Raw genomic sequence first — 14300 nt, 5'->3', positions numbered from 1 at the left:
GCAATGGCATCATGCCACAAGATTGTGTCAAGCAAAGCTCTCTTGCAAAGGGGAGCATCAGTCGTCTGCAGAATGTGGCTTCAGAACACTTTATAAAGACTATACCACACTGGATGAAGGATAAGCAAGGTATAAACTGCTACTTGTGGAGAAACGGGGAAGTAATAAGAAAGCATTTAGAGCAAGTATTGATTAACTTTCATCGCATTAGAATTGTGCAATGAAAGTTTTGTAATACATCTTTAGAATAAAACGAGACCTGACTATTACTTTTTATGTTAACACTAGGCATTAATAGAAAAAAACAGAAGTTATACAAAATGAACAAGCAATATCCAGAATTCTGAACACCTCAAAATGATAAAACGTTGGTAGTGCAGAGATGTCTGATTCCTACAAGAGGAACCACTGATCCCATCTTGTTGTATTGGCTGGATGTTTCTGTCTCCATAGGGATTATCCTTTTAAAGCCAATACGAGTAGAATGCATACGATGCACAATTGATTTTCTTTTATTGTACTGTAATTAGGAAAAGGCAGCTATGAAGTACAAATAAGCACATGATTTTAGTTTACAGTACGTTACGTTCAGTACGTTACATTCAGAAGTACAAAATACATGTTATACACCATAGAAGTAACATCAATATTGAAAGGTTAACACAACAATATTCATGAGGCATGTGCATATGCAGAGAACCCATATGCAAAGAAAGCTCTGCACTGACTAAACACTTTGTTGTTGAATACTTAAACTTTCCATCGTGGTACGCTGAACACTTAACCTTCCCAACCATCTTCAGCTGACCACTCAATAAGCACAGAAATTTAGCTCCACCTTTGATTTCCCCAAAATTCATACTGCACTTTTGATCCCCGCATGAAATATAACATTCTTTTTGCCACCAGTAAGAACGTTCATGTTAACCTTAAGTTCCCACTAAGTAATCACATCTCCCTCACTTTCAAATTCTCATCCAACCCCATATAAGAGATTTCACATCATTCTCAACAACCAAGAAATTCACTGCTGTCATCAATTCTACGCACCATGAAACATAAACCTTCTCAATGCACCACCACAGAATCTTGTGGTGCTTTTAAACTTTGTCAAGAAATCTCAAGCCCCACCAAATGAACACAAAGGAATCTCATCATTCTTTCAACTTTCAACACAAAATACCACAGTACTCTCAAGACTCGTGAAGAAATATCTTGGTAGTCTGCACTACCACCAAGAAATCTCTCAACCCCAAAATAGAGTAAAAGGAAATCACATGGTTTGCCAAGCCCCAATAATACATCTCACAATTAAATGTTCTGGTCCCTCAATGCCCATCAGAAAAAGATGCCAGATGCCAGCAATGAATCTCATTGATTTTTAATGCCCAAAATAAAATTCCATTAACCTGAAACAAAAAAATCTCAAGGCCTTCTCAATGGCTACTAAGAAGTATGTTGCTCCTCTCAATACATCAGCAACACATTGTCACTGTGGCACCCACTAGCAAAACCTACAACCACCACAAAGACCCATTAATAGATCTCTATGCTCCCCAATTCCCAGTAATAAATGTCATTGATAATCAAAGGGCCGCAGAAAAACCTATTGACCTACAACACTCATCAACATATGATATGTTCCACCTGATTGCCTCATCAATACATCCTCTTGCATCCTGAACCACTGCATACAAATTTCAGGTTTTCTCAATTCCCAACACAATCATTCATCAACCTCATTTATGCCAACAAGAAATATCAGGGCTGATTTGTTATCCAGGAAGAAACCTCAAGATCCTTTCAAAATCTCTAAAGAAAAGGTCGGACCCTCTCTAAATTCAGCAGCAATTGTGGCAAGAATGGACATAAATCTCATGTTCATCCATCCTCTTAAATAAGTTCATTGTCTTATCACAACACCATAACAAGACCCTCCTCCAACACGATGGAGAAAGCTAACAACTATCTCACCATGAACCACAGAGAAGCCTCACAAGGAAATAACAAACCTCTGTATCTCCTTCAACGGTTCTGCCGAACCTATGAACAGGCACCTAGGAAACAGATGCCAGAGTCAGACAATTTTAGGTATCCATCAAGAAATATAAGACATAGATTGATTGAGGAAGCACAGTCATTTCCTGGGCTCCAACAATCAATAATCATGGGAAAAAGAAATATATATTAACTGGTTACATCAAACACCAACATTGCATATGGCGCAAGTAAGGCATATCAATTAGCAGTGAAATGTTTGAATTTACAGATAGATGGCATTAAAATACACACCATGGTCGGGTAATACATCTTCAGTAAGTCACGCAAAGAATTTAGAGTCATGCACAGAGAAGTGCAAAAAGGATTCACAGTTTCTCCAGCAAAACAAGAATGGGCAGCATACCAAGAGATAACCCTTTCGGATGAAGAGAAAAGAGGGGAGCAGGAGGGAGGCTAATGGGGAAATCAGGAGGCAGAAGAGGAGAGCACAAAAATGGGTTGAGCAAGCGTAGGATGCCCTTCTGGGTGACAGTGCGCTCTACATATCTCTATAACTTAACATAGGAGGCTGAAGAGTTGATGTACGGTAAATCAGTGTGGCGAGTACATACAATGTGGCAAAAACAAATGTCGGCTAGCAGAGGAATATGGCATCAGAAGAAGACAATGACTTGTGGTTGATGGAGTAAGAGGCAAAAGAAAGGCTGACATGTAATCACACAGGTTATCTTGAGAGGTCAATGTCTGCACTTGCATCAGTGAATGAAAAGTTGTACAAACTTATGTAAAGCACGATAGAGGGTAAGGGTTGATTGCATCACAACTTAACTACGCCATGACATGAAGTACTGGGGACATGTTACCCTCTTAGTCCCTGTGACTAGTAGTGACATAGGGCCTGATTTCTAGTTTGACGGACGGTACTCAATTTGACAGGGTGGTGGAGGACATTTTGTGCACCACCCTGATTAACTACCATCTGTGAAATTTAGAGGTGACGGCCAGCCCAGCAGTCATCTCTGTACTCTGAAAGGAACCGGCGTCATGACGGTTTCTTTCAATGCACAAAAAAGGTGGTGGACGACTGCTGTCGATTTTGGCAACCATTCAACAAACTGCTGAAACCAGAGCAAAAAAGAAAAGAAACCAATCACCCTCACAAACTCCAAGGGTAATTTTTTTCTCTCCCTCAGCATCAGAATTTTCCTGACTGATGGACAGGAAATAAAAGACACTACACCGTCCACCCTAAACATGGCAGTCAGAGGACGTTTTCAGACAGAGCCAACAGCGCTTCATCAACAAAAACCCTAGGGCCTACTGTCTCTAAATGAAGCAGGAGGACCGAGGATTTGGTGGACTGGGTGCTCTGTCGTTCCTGTGTGCCAAACCCTACATTGGGCCCATAGCCTGAATTCACTACTCCTGTTATCCCTTGGTTCACTAACATGGTCAGGCCACAATGTCCAAGGTACTTACGGGCTATAATGAACATTGCTGATGTGGATTGCCAATATTAGTTTGTCACTCTCTGGTATCCCAGCACTCACCAGTTACTAGAAACCACCAGTGGTAGGTATTCTGATAGCAACTGTGTGCCATATAGACTAGTATAACCAGGCTCAGAATAACCTGTTACCAGTGGCTTCAGTGAACAGAACTGACAATCAGACCTCAGTATCCTTGCTCTCAGAAACCAGTACTAACAAGCTTAGTATCCAATTTGCCAGTAGGCCCAGTTCATGATACAAATGCTACCACAATACTACCACTGGTGACACAGACAGATCTTGTATCCCAGTTACCCGTGGTCCCAGTGAAAAGCAGTGACATGGTCAAAAGATGGTATTATTTTCATGGTTAATCCTGAAATCTGTGAACTCCTTCAATGCACTTGCGTCACTGTCTGATTCAATAAAAGGGAGCTGGTCTGATTAGAGACATTTTAATTAGAAATGACAATGTGCAAATTTGGTGCATCTAGGAAAGACAGAGGTGCTAGAAAAAGGACAGAAATCTGATATATATTATAGATGGGAAAATGATAGCTTGATCTCCTGGGCCTGCAGAATCACAATTATTTGGCTGTTTCCACTTTATTGCTTTAAAATCCTCTGACCTACACTTTTGCCCTCGTTACGTGTTCTCTACTAACTCTAAGGGGAGTTACCGGGGTCAGAATCTACAATAGCGCAGCTGGAAACAAAACTTCCAGCCATTAACATTCTGTGAGTTAACAGGAATTATAAGTAATTTCCCCCCAAGAATGGGGAATAACACCCGGACCTGGGAACATCAGATCCACGTCAGACTGCTTCCCTCGGTTTTGGGGGTGCAGTCGGAGGTGTGGTGGGGTGTTTCAGTGGGTGAGTACAAATCCTCACATATTTACCACCTGTTTGTGGCAGATGGTAAATGTGAAGGGGATCTTTTTTTGCTTGACCCTGAAAGGGTATTGGGGTTGTGGTGTGGTGGGAGAAAATATTTTTTTTTGTTCAGCTGTAGGGAGCTTTTTCTTCTATCCCCATAATGAAGTATGAGAGTAGGTGCACACCTCAGACAGAAGAGGACTGCAGGACTAACCACTCCTAACAAGCTTCAGAGACTGGTGTCTCCCCGCCAAGAATTATCAGGCCAGGGTTTGAGGACCCTGTAATACAGGCCCTTAAATACCAGAAAAATTCTAGCTTCCCACTGTGGTATTTGGCCATGGGGATACCGCTGCAGGCAACTTGTGATGAGTGCATTAGTGTGCTGACATTTCTATTACCCTCTGAATATTTGCTTAGTTCTATGAGTGTATCAGCATCGAAGGTCTGAAGAGAATGAAGCAAACACTGCTGCTGAGTGAGAGAATTTGCAAGTCTAGTTCTGAGGGACTTTCTGCTGGCTGTTGATGAGAGGTTTCCACTGCATACTGTGCAAGTATTAATGTGTTCTTCCAGTTGTACCTTTATCACTTCATTGTGACAGGAAGACAACACAAACAATTCCCAAAAGTTCTCACACAGTGCCTCTTGGCAGAGCACTCAAGTCCTCAAGTATATTCCATCACTGTCTACACTGTGTCTGCAATTTTGAGATTTGGCCTGCAAGCCAAGTACATGTAGAGTAGCTTTCTAATCCTTGCGCCATGTAGTTCTATTTTTCAGATCAGACTAAACCAGTGGGATAGTGGTGAAACACATTGTCAAAGTAGACCATCCCAGTCCAAAAATAATGTATTAAGGTGGCCGGCCAGCCATCCCCGATATACAACCAGAGAAAGAGAGAGTGCAACATATCTTTTCTGTTTTACACTGCTAGTCGGGCCAGGATGGACAAGGCAATTGGAAGCACTTATTACAGCCCACCAAAAAAACAAGTCCTGCACTTTCCATATGCCCTGCTAATTCCTGCTTGTACTGCTTGGCATTCAACCACCTTCTCTCCAAGATAACCTGCTACTATCTATGGTTTTTTTTTAACCACACACGCCAATCCTTTTCTACTGTCTCTATTTTCATAATATTGCATGTTCTAATAATAAATAATAATTAGCGCACGTATGTAGCACACCTTGCAAATTCTTTTGTATGATTTGAGTGGTTTAATAAATAATAGTGTTAATCATTAAAATAATGGTGCTGTTAATTTAGCCTGATAAGGACATTTTCACTACAATAAAGAGATACAGGGGTCTTAGTACTAGCAGGATGTCTATGTCTGGTAATGTGTGTAGGGTCCATATGGCCGGTAGGGTGAGCAGAGCCACCTCGGCTGGCGCTCTGAGTCCAGTCTCCAGTGCTGGTGCTGACAGCAAGGCCTCCAGGGCTGACACCTCCAGACTTAACTCTGCATTCTAGGCTTTGGAATTGGCATGGGGCTAGTACAGGCATTGTGAAATGGGCAATATGAGCAAAGTTTCCAGCGCTGGAAATTGCAGCACAGTCTCAAGGCCAGCAGTATTAACATGTTTGACATGTTGAGTAAGGTGACTAGGAATGTGAAAAGCGTTTCCAGAACTAGAAGTGTCAGTGTAGGCCATAAGGCTGTAAGTGAGTCTAGGCACCCTACAGTAAGCACTAAAGAATATGGTTTCTATTAACGGACCAGCACAATTGGCAGCTTTATCAGGGCTGGCATTATGGGCTAGGTTCCTAAAGATGCCAGCATGGGCCTTATCTCCAGGGATGTACCTATGATCAGTATTCCTTTGCTAGTACATTCAATGACGTCTGTACTGCTGGAAATGTCAGCAGGATGACTTGGACAGGCACACTTAGAAGGGTCTCTAGATCTGGAATTTTGATCAGGGTTGAGAAGGCTGGCACTGCGAGCATGCAATCTGGAATGGCACAGTAGGTTCTGAAACCTTGTAGAGCACTGAGGCTTGTGGTCCTTTAGCTACAATTCAATCAGATCCTGATACTGGTAGCGTAGAAAGGATCACCAAGATAGGCAATGGCCCCAGGAATGATCTCTCGTCTGTGCCCCTGGACAGGCTCACTGACCACGGTCCTGTGACAAAGGTCCCCACCAGAGGCCCTCGAGCCAGTTCTATGGACATCATATTGTATCAGCGGCGCAACAGAAAAAGAACCTGCATTATGCTCCTCCATCCCCGGGGAGAGAATAGCATACACTTAAAAGGTAGAGCTTGATCAAGTGAAAAAGTATTTTATGCACTGATCAATCATACTGCAGTATCAAGTTTGTCGAATATGCTTAAAAAGACTTTGGAGAAAAAAAAGGAACAACCTTGATCTCTGCAGGTGGATTACTATCCTACAAAGCATTACATTATTTGCGCTGGTCTAGTAGTGGCATATTACACAACTTGTTCGTTTTATGAAATTTTGACAGTAGCAGCTGACCTTTGAGGTCAACCTGAAAAATGTAGTTTGATTATTAGTCACATTCGTTTTAAAATGTGGTGGTTTTCACAGTGATGATTAATTCGCTCCTGCTCTGGACACGATGAGAACATGTATGAAATGAGCCCAAGGACCAAGTTTTCTCCTGGAAAAAAGCAATGTCTTGTGACTTCTGCTTCTTGCTCACATGACAACCATCATAGTAAGCAGAGCCAAGGTCAGAGAATGCGATTTCCAGAAAACTGATTCTGCCAAGTTATTCCGAAAATGGAGGAAACATCCCAAGGTCTGCAAAGTCTTCAATGTTATAATTTCCACTTCCTTGCGTCGGATCTCCAGGCATCGGCAACATATCCTAGATCGATGATGAAAAGGAAAACACAAACAGTTATTCTCAGTGATTAGATCCTACAGACAAAAACACTTGAGACCTCAGATGCAAGCATTAAGGACTTCTACACCAAGAGAAATCTAAATAAGTAAACACCACTCCGAACACATGAAGAACTGTATAAATTCTCTCAACACTACAACCAGACTGCAAAAAAAGATAATCCCTACATTTATCCCCTTCCACAAACCAATCTACCTTCCAAGTTGCTCGCTAAATACACAGTATTCTCAAGTACATAGCCACACGCTTCCTATCTAGAGTCCCCTGTACTATGTTCTATTTCCACACATTTGCCAGGTCTCGCTCTCCCACTGTCCCCAGTGCTGGGTCCTCAGTATAACAAACATACCTGAAATGAAAATGTATTTGTTCCTTTTGCCAAATACCTGCCTGATATTCCCAATGCATCTAATTTCTTCATCACATGACCCTGATCCCCATCCACTACAGTAAACATGATCTCCATGTCACTTTGGCCTTAATGTTTGGCCCCTTTTACCTTCTCTTTGACCCCTCCATTTCTGTATTTATTTTGTTACAGGTCAAGAAGTCCACACTACACTGTAGTAAGCAAGACTTGAAAAGGTGCAGAATGACAACATAAATAGTTTAAACAGTCCATAAATACTAATGTTAAAAGGAAAAAATATGAAGTAACATACCTTTAGAAATGCTCTCTCTGGTGGATACTGTCTATAAGAGTAGATTAGTCACCTTCGAATAGACTGGCTCCAGAAATATTTGAATCCCTCAAAAAGTTGATTGTCCACTCAATGATCTTTGGTACAATTAGTGGGAAACTTCAATGCCCTTTTAGGGTCCAATGTAGGGAGACTTTCCTCTTCTTTCGAGGCAGGAGGCAGAGGGAAGAATGCTGGTAGAGTGATGGATTGCCCACAATGTTTGGCAAGAATGTTACATAAGTTCTCAGTGCCAACTTGGCTGGTAAAAAGATTTTGTAGGGCGGTTGCAATTTAAGTGGCTGAAGCTCACTTGTTACGAGCTGACATAATTGCAACGAGGAAAACTGTCTTTAAAGTCAGGACACGCAATGAGGAGGTATGCATCAACTCTAAACAGGTACACATGAGAAATGTCATGCCCAATTTAAGGTCCCACTGTGGCATCACAAACTGGGAGGGGAAAAAACGTGCCTTGAAATTTTAATATATCTCATCTCAGCAGGAGATTTAAACATGGTTGGATGGTTTCTCAAAAGTAGAAAGATTCAAGGGGCTAAGAATAAACTTTAATGGTGCTCACTGCAAGACCTTGTTGGACCAAAGACAAACCAAACAAAAGGACATCCGGCAGCTTTGCTTGTAAAGCGTTAGTCTTGTGAATCCTACACCAAGCAATACATTTTCTTATGTGCCCAGCATAAATAGATTTAGTGGGAGAGTGCCTACCGCAAGGATGACATTTACCACTTCAGGAAGCAGATCAAATGCAATCAGCTGCTGCCACTCCATCTTCACGCATGTCGGTATAGGTTGCACAGATTTGGTTGGAGGACCCAGGACTGTTGCTGAAGCAAGAGGTCCTCGCTAAGGTGTAGCCTAATCAGACGATAGATGCTCATGCCTAGAAGGCCCTGACATCCTCCTGGCCCAATCTGGAGCTACTAGGATGATTTGGCTTAAATGGCTCCTGATCTATTTCAGAACTCGGGAAAGAGAGGCAAGGGAGGGATGGCATACAGAAGTCACATGTTGCATTCCAGGCAGGAGGCATCTCCTAAAATCTGTCCTGGCAAAAACTGCAATAAATAAAACCTTTGACATTGCGTGTTCTTGATTAAAAAATCTAGTCAGGGTTCTCTCTAATGTTGGAAGACACCCTGCGCCACCTCGCGATGTGGATGCCATTTCTGCGGACACCACCTGTTCAGTTTGTCCCCTCTGGTACTTGGGGGCCGTGCCACGTGGTTCCGCTCTTATCACCTCCCAAGGTGCACAGCCTCCTGATACAGGACCCAACTCCACCCATCTTTTTACAGTACCCCATGAGGTGGCATTGTCATTGAGAACCTGCACAAGCCTCTCTTTGATGGATGGCAGGATTTCAGTCCTTCATTTGCGAAAGTGTGCTGGTGCCTGAAGCTCTGTTCAAAAGCCAACAATTAAACATTGGCATGGCAAATACCAAGGCTGATAGTCTTTAATCCATTACCAGACACTCCCTCCCTGTTGTTCATCTGATATAGACTTCTAGCTGTGGATTCCTTACCTTTGAATAGATACCAAAGCAATACCGTCCCCGGTGATGGGCTGCAGACAAATTAGTTAAACTAGGAAGTCCTGCAGGACCGAATGGGAGAAATGTCCATCCCAGCGGACATGAGCATCCTGGCAGTAGTGTTTGGTAAACATGTGCAAGAATGCCCTGGCAGATGTCCAGGACTGGGACTCCACAGGTTAACGCAGTGGTTGCAGCCTTGGCTCTGGTGGAATGAGCCTCAAGTGGGTTACTTTTTGGCCAATGCGTAAGCAGATTTTGATGCAGAGAACCACCAGGAGATAGTTTGTTTCTGCACCGCCCGACCTTTCCTCGCACCAACACTCCCTACAAAGAGTTGATCGTCCAACTGGAATTCTTTTGTGGGGTCACTGTAGAATGACAATACTCTGACAATACTCTCTTTGGGTCCAGACAGTGGAGTCGCTCTTTTTCTTTAGAGGGATGCAGAGGAGCGTAGAAAGTGGGCAAGGTGACTGACTGGCCAACATGAAATGGTGTCACCACTTTCAGAAGGAAAGAGGCCCTAATGCAAAGCACCAGTTTGTCTGGAAAAAATAGACGAGTAGGGAGGCTTGGATGACAAAGCCTGCAGCTCACTCACCCTCCCGGCCAATGTTATTGCCACGAGAAATGCTTTTTGAGCATGAGCAACCGGAGGGGACACTTGTGTAGAGGCTCAAAAGGAGCACACATTAAAAATGTAAGAATCAAAGCAAGGTCCCACTGAGGCATATTGAAACGCGAAGGGAGGAACATACGTGTAAGACCTTTGAGTAATCTACTTACAATAGGGGACTTAAATAAAGAGGGCTGGTCAGGCAGCTGCAAGAAGGCAGAGAGAGCAGAAAGATAGCCCTTTAGAGTACCCAAAGCAAAGCCCTGCTGGGCAAGGTTAAGAATAAAAAAGAAAGGCATCAAATAGAGAAGCAGAAAGCAGGTTGATAGATTTTACTGTAAATGTAATACAGACGTTTTCCATCTGCAGGCATATACCGTCTTGGTAGAGGGATGCCTGGCTGCCAGAATGACATTACAGAGTTCAGGTGAAAGGTAGAAAGCTGTCCACTGTTGCCGCGCAATCTCCACGCAAGAAGGTGGAGAGTTGACAGGTTTGGGTGAAGGACACCCCTGCACCCACTGCAACAGAAGATCCTCTCAAAGGGGGCAGCCTGATCGGAGGATCGATGCTCAATTGTAGAAGCTCAGGATGCCAGATTCTTCATGCTCAGCTGGAGCCACAAGGATGACTTGGGCCCAGCCATCCCTGATCTTCTTGATAACTCTGAGCAGGAGAGTATGGGTGGAAAGGTGTACCAGAGGCCTAAGCGTCTCAGAGTGAGAGCTGCCTTAGAAACTTCAGTGCACAAAACTGCTGACATTGCGCGTTCTTGGCGGAGGCAAACATATCTAACCAAAGTTCTCCCCACTGCTGAAAAAGCCCTTGCACCACCACCGAATGGAGATGCCACTTGTGATCCATTGATCAACGGCTGAGTTTGTCCGGTCTGACGTTCAGAGAACCAGCCAGATGTTGAACCACCAGGGATATGCGCTGCTGTTCCAGCCATGTCCAGCGATCAGGAGCCTCTTGACAAAGAGTACAGGACCACACACCTCCCTGTTTGCTGCAGTACCACATAGTAGTGGTGTTGTCCGTGAACACCTGCACTAGCCTTCCCTTGATGGAGGATAGAAAGGCTTCCAATGTCAGAGGATGTGCTAGGATGCTCCAGCAAGTTGATGTGGAGTCCGGATTCTGCCAGAGACCAGAGTCCTCTTATCTCCACCTCTCCCATTTAGACCCCTCATCCCAGGAATGAAGCTGTGAATTCTGGTTGGGAAAGGGATCTGCTTCTGACCGAATCGTGGGTCGTTAACCACCACTGAAGGCCTTCTACAGTTCCCTTCAAGATCTAGACCATATTGGAGAGAATCCCCTAATGCTGCACCCACTGGAACGTCAGGTCCCACTGCAGAGCCCGCATATGCCATCTGGCACGTGTCACCAGTAGGATGCAGGAGGCCATAGGGCCCAGGAGCCATCAGAGTCATTCTCACCGAAATCCAGGGTAGAGGCTGAAACATCAGTATCATAGCCTGAATATCTTGGACTCGCTGCTCGGGAGGATAAGCCCAAAACCTCACTGTGTCCAGAACAGCTCAGATGAAATGGAGTGTCTCAGAGGGAGTCAGGTAATGCAGAAGGTCGGAGACGACAACCTGGGGCAAGCCCGTCTTCAACAGGTAATTGTCGAGATGAGGGGGACTGGCACCCCGGATCTCCGCAGATGTACTGCGACCACCGCCATCAACTTGGTGAACTCCCAAGGGGTGCTGGTAAGGCCAAAAGGGAGTACGGTAAACTGAAAGTGCTTGTGGCCTACTGTGAACCACAGGTAATGTCTCTGGGCAGGCAGGATGGAAATATGAATATATGCGTCCTGCAAGTCCAACACTACCATCCAGTCCCCTGGGTCTAGGACAGACAAGACCTGAGCCAATGAGACCATCTTGTACTTCTCCTTCTTGAGTTAAAGATTGCAAATTAGCAGATCTACCCACAGGATTGGTATGAACTTCACCCTCACCTATGCGGAGGCTGGGATAAGGTTATGGCGGTGGAAAGCTCCTTCCGTAGCCATGCAATGTACACCAACGCTTTCCAAGGCTGATGGATGAAAACATCTTTTTCAGAAGATCTCCAGCATCTTGGATTCCTTGCCTGGGGGCGAGGCAGAGAAGGTGCCATAAGAGATAGAGGCTTGGACTACCAAGCTCTCAAGGGTGGGGTGTTGGTTCAGGAAGTTTATGTCCCCAGGTGCGGGCCGGTGGGCAATTGTCCTATTCAGAGGAGGCCCTGTGCTGGGCTTGGACCAAGTTCCTAGTAGGACATCGGTTAGTGCTTAACTGAAAGGGAGCAGGGGTTCAGAAGAGGAAGCTCCTAGCTATAGCACTTTCGGTAAGGTGTAAGTCTTGACTGCCACCGAAAGCAACTTGAAGTCTGAGACCTCAGCCACCCTCTTCACCACCAAAGCATAAATTACTCCCTCCTCCGTTGCCACGGTAGGGAGAGAAAGCATGCCAGCATCTGCAGACTTATCCAGTCCGCTGGCATCACCCAGTTCCTCACATCAGTCCATGCTTTCCTGGCATTGTAACTGGTGTTCTAAAAGGTCCAGTGACCCCTTCTGTTCTTCCTCCTTAGGATTAGCCCTTCAGAATCGGGCTCAGGTGCCTACCTAAGACATATGGGTCCTGTCAGCACTGGAATTAGAGTTGGTCGATTCAAGGAACAAAGTGGGGTTGGTGCTGCCAGTGGGCACCAGGCGCATCAGCGTCGGACCAGTGTCAGAAAAGGTTGTGGTGGCACAACTGGCGCCAGTCAAGATCTGAGATCAGATCTATGGGGCCCATCGGAGCTGGGGCCAAAGCCGCCGGCGTGGATTCATATAGGAGCCCTCTGGCCCCAAAGTCGCTCCTGAGCGATTAGCCTGCTCAAATATGCGGGCCATGGCCTCGTAAATTCTTTTACCTGACCAAGGGTCGCTCCAGCTTCTGGAAAAGCAGGGAGGTGCGGAGTCGAACCTGGCAACAGCTACGAAGAATTGTGCCTAGATCGCCAATGTTAAATCGTTGCGTAGGTCTAAGGATGAGGAGACGCATGCTGCAACTTCTTGTGCTTCTTATACCTATTTCTCGAATGTCCAGATGACTTGCAGTGGGAAAACGAGAACTTGGAGCTCCTGGAGCGGTCCCGTGAGCTTCCCCTTGATCGGGACCAAGATCTCTTAGGAGTAGTGCAACGTGGCATCACCTGCCAGGTCACTAGCAATTTTCAGGACTGCTCCTCCAAAGCTTTTGGTGTCATGGCCCAGCAGTCTGAGCTCTACTTTTGAGTTGTGGTTGTGCTCAAGACACCAAAGATACACCAGGTGTGGATTCGTAACCGACATGGTGCAGTGACAGGCACCACATGGTTTAAACCTGGTCTTTCTTGAATACATCCTCAACACATCAGGAGGTAAGATTCCTTAAAATCGAAGTTGACAAAATGTTGAAAAAAGCCTGTGAAAAAAACAGAGGGGTAGTTCTTTTCTGGATCAGCTCTAATTGGCACAGAAAGAAAAGAACTGACATTAGCGTTCTGAGGTGGCGCTTATGTAGGTGACGTGGATGTCACTTCTGGCACGAGAAGGAATCTGCGGCTAGGAGTCTCTGTTAGATACCTGCTGTTGTAGGTATAATTTACAAACACACTGGTGAGGTTGTTTGAGAAGTCATCAGAAAAACCGACAAAGTTAGGAATGGCGCTCCAGAATCCACATTGGAAGGTGATGAAAGAAAGGAACGGACGTCAGAGCTCCTGGCTGACCCTTATATGCGGCTTCACTCTGTTTCTTCTGGGGTGGTGTGGAGTCAGTGCGTAGCTCCAAGATGCCATCTAGTGGCGTGCGGGAGTACTGCTATGAACAAATTTCCTTTTTCAATGTGGGGCTTGGGGGGTGTTCGAAGGTGAGGAATCTACATTATCCTCCAGAAATGTAAGAAATCTGAGCTTAACTGTTACCTATCTTCAGGGGCTCACCTAATGCTAATATTACTTTGCATAAGTACTAAACGAAAATCTGATGGATGGTGGCCTCTCAGGGTGTGGTCTTCAAGCTGATTGTCTCCGACTGGTTAAAGTTTGGTTCTTCTAAAATGATGTGACTAGTCCACTAAACAATCTTTGTTTCAGCCTTAAACTTACATTAACTGCTCCTAAGATTTTATTGTGGGGCTCCCCCAGCTGGACAACAGGGACAATT

At 44.8% G+C, this 14300-nt stretch overlaps 1 protein-coding gene across 4 annotated transcripts in view; it reads right to left on the bottom strand.

Annotated features, from left to right (window-relative positions):
• Positions 1-496: 496 nt before the first annotated feature.
• Positions 497-14300, bottom strand: part of ARNT2 (aryl hydrocarbon receptor nuclear translocator 2) — a 684205-nt gene continuing 670401 nt past the window's right edge. For all 4 annotated transcript variants that reach the window (XM_069222996.1, XM_069222993.1, XM_069222994.1 and 1 more), the window contains one exon: positions 497-7212. In XM_069222996.1, the coding sequence (XP_069079097.1) occupies positions 7114-7212 (99 nt within the window). In that variant the 3' untranslated portion in view covers positions 497-7113. The remainder of the gene's footprint in view (positions 7213-14300) is intronic.

Source organism: Pleurodeles waltl, chromosome 3_1 (genome assembly GCF_031143425.1).
Source record: "Pleurodeles waltl isolate 20211129_DDA chromosome 3_1, aPleWal1.hap1.20221129, whole genome shotgun sequence".
Taxonomy (NCBI): Eukaryota; Metazoa; Chordata; class Amphibia; order Caudata; family Salamandridae; genus Pleurodeles; species Pleurodeles waltl.
The sequence above is the reverse complement of the archived record's forward strand: the minus strand, read 5'-3'. Positions and strand labels throughout refer to the sequence as shown.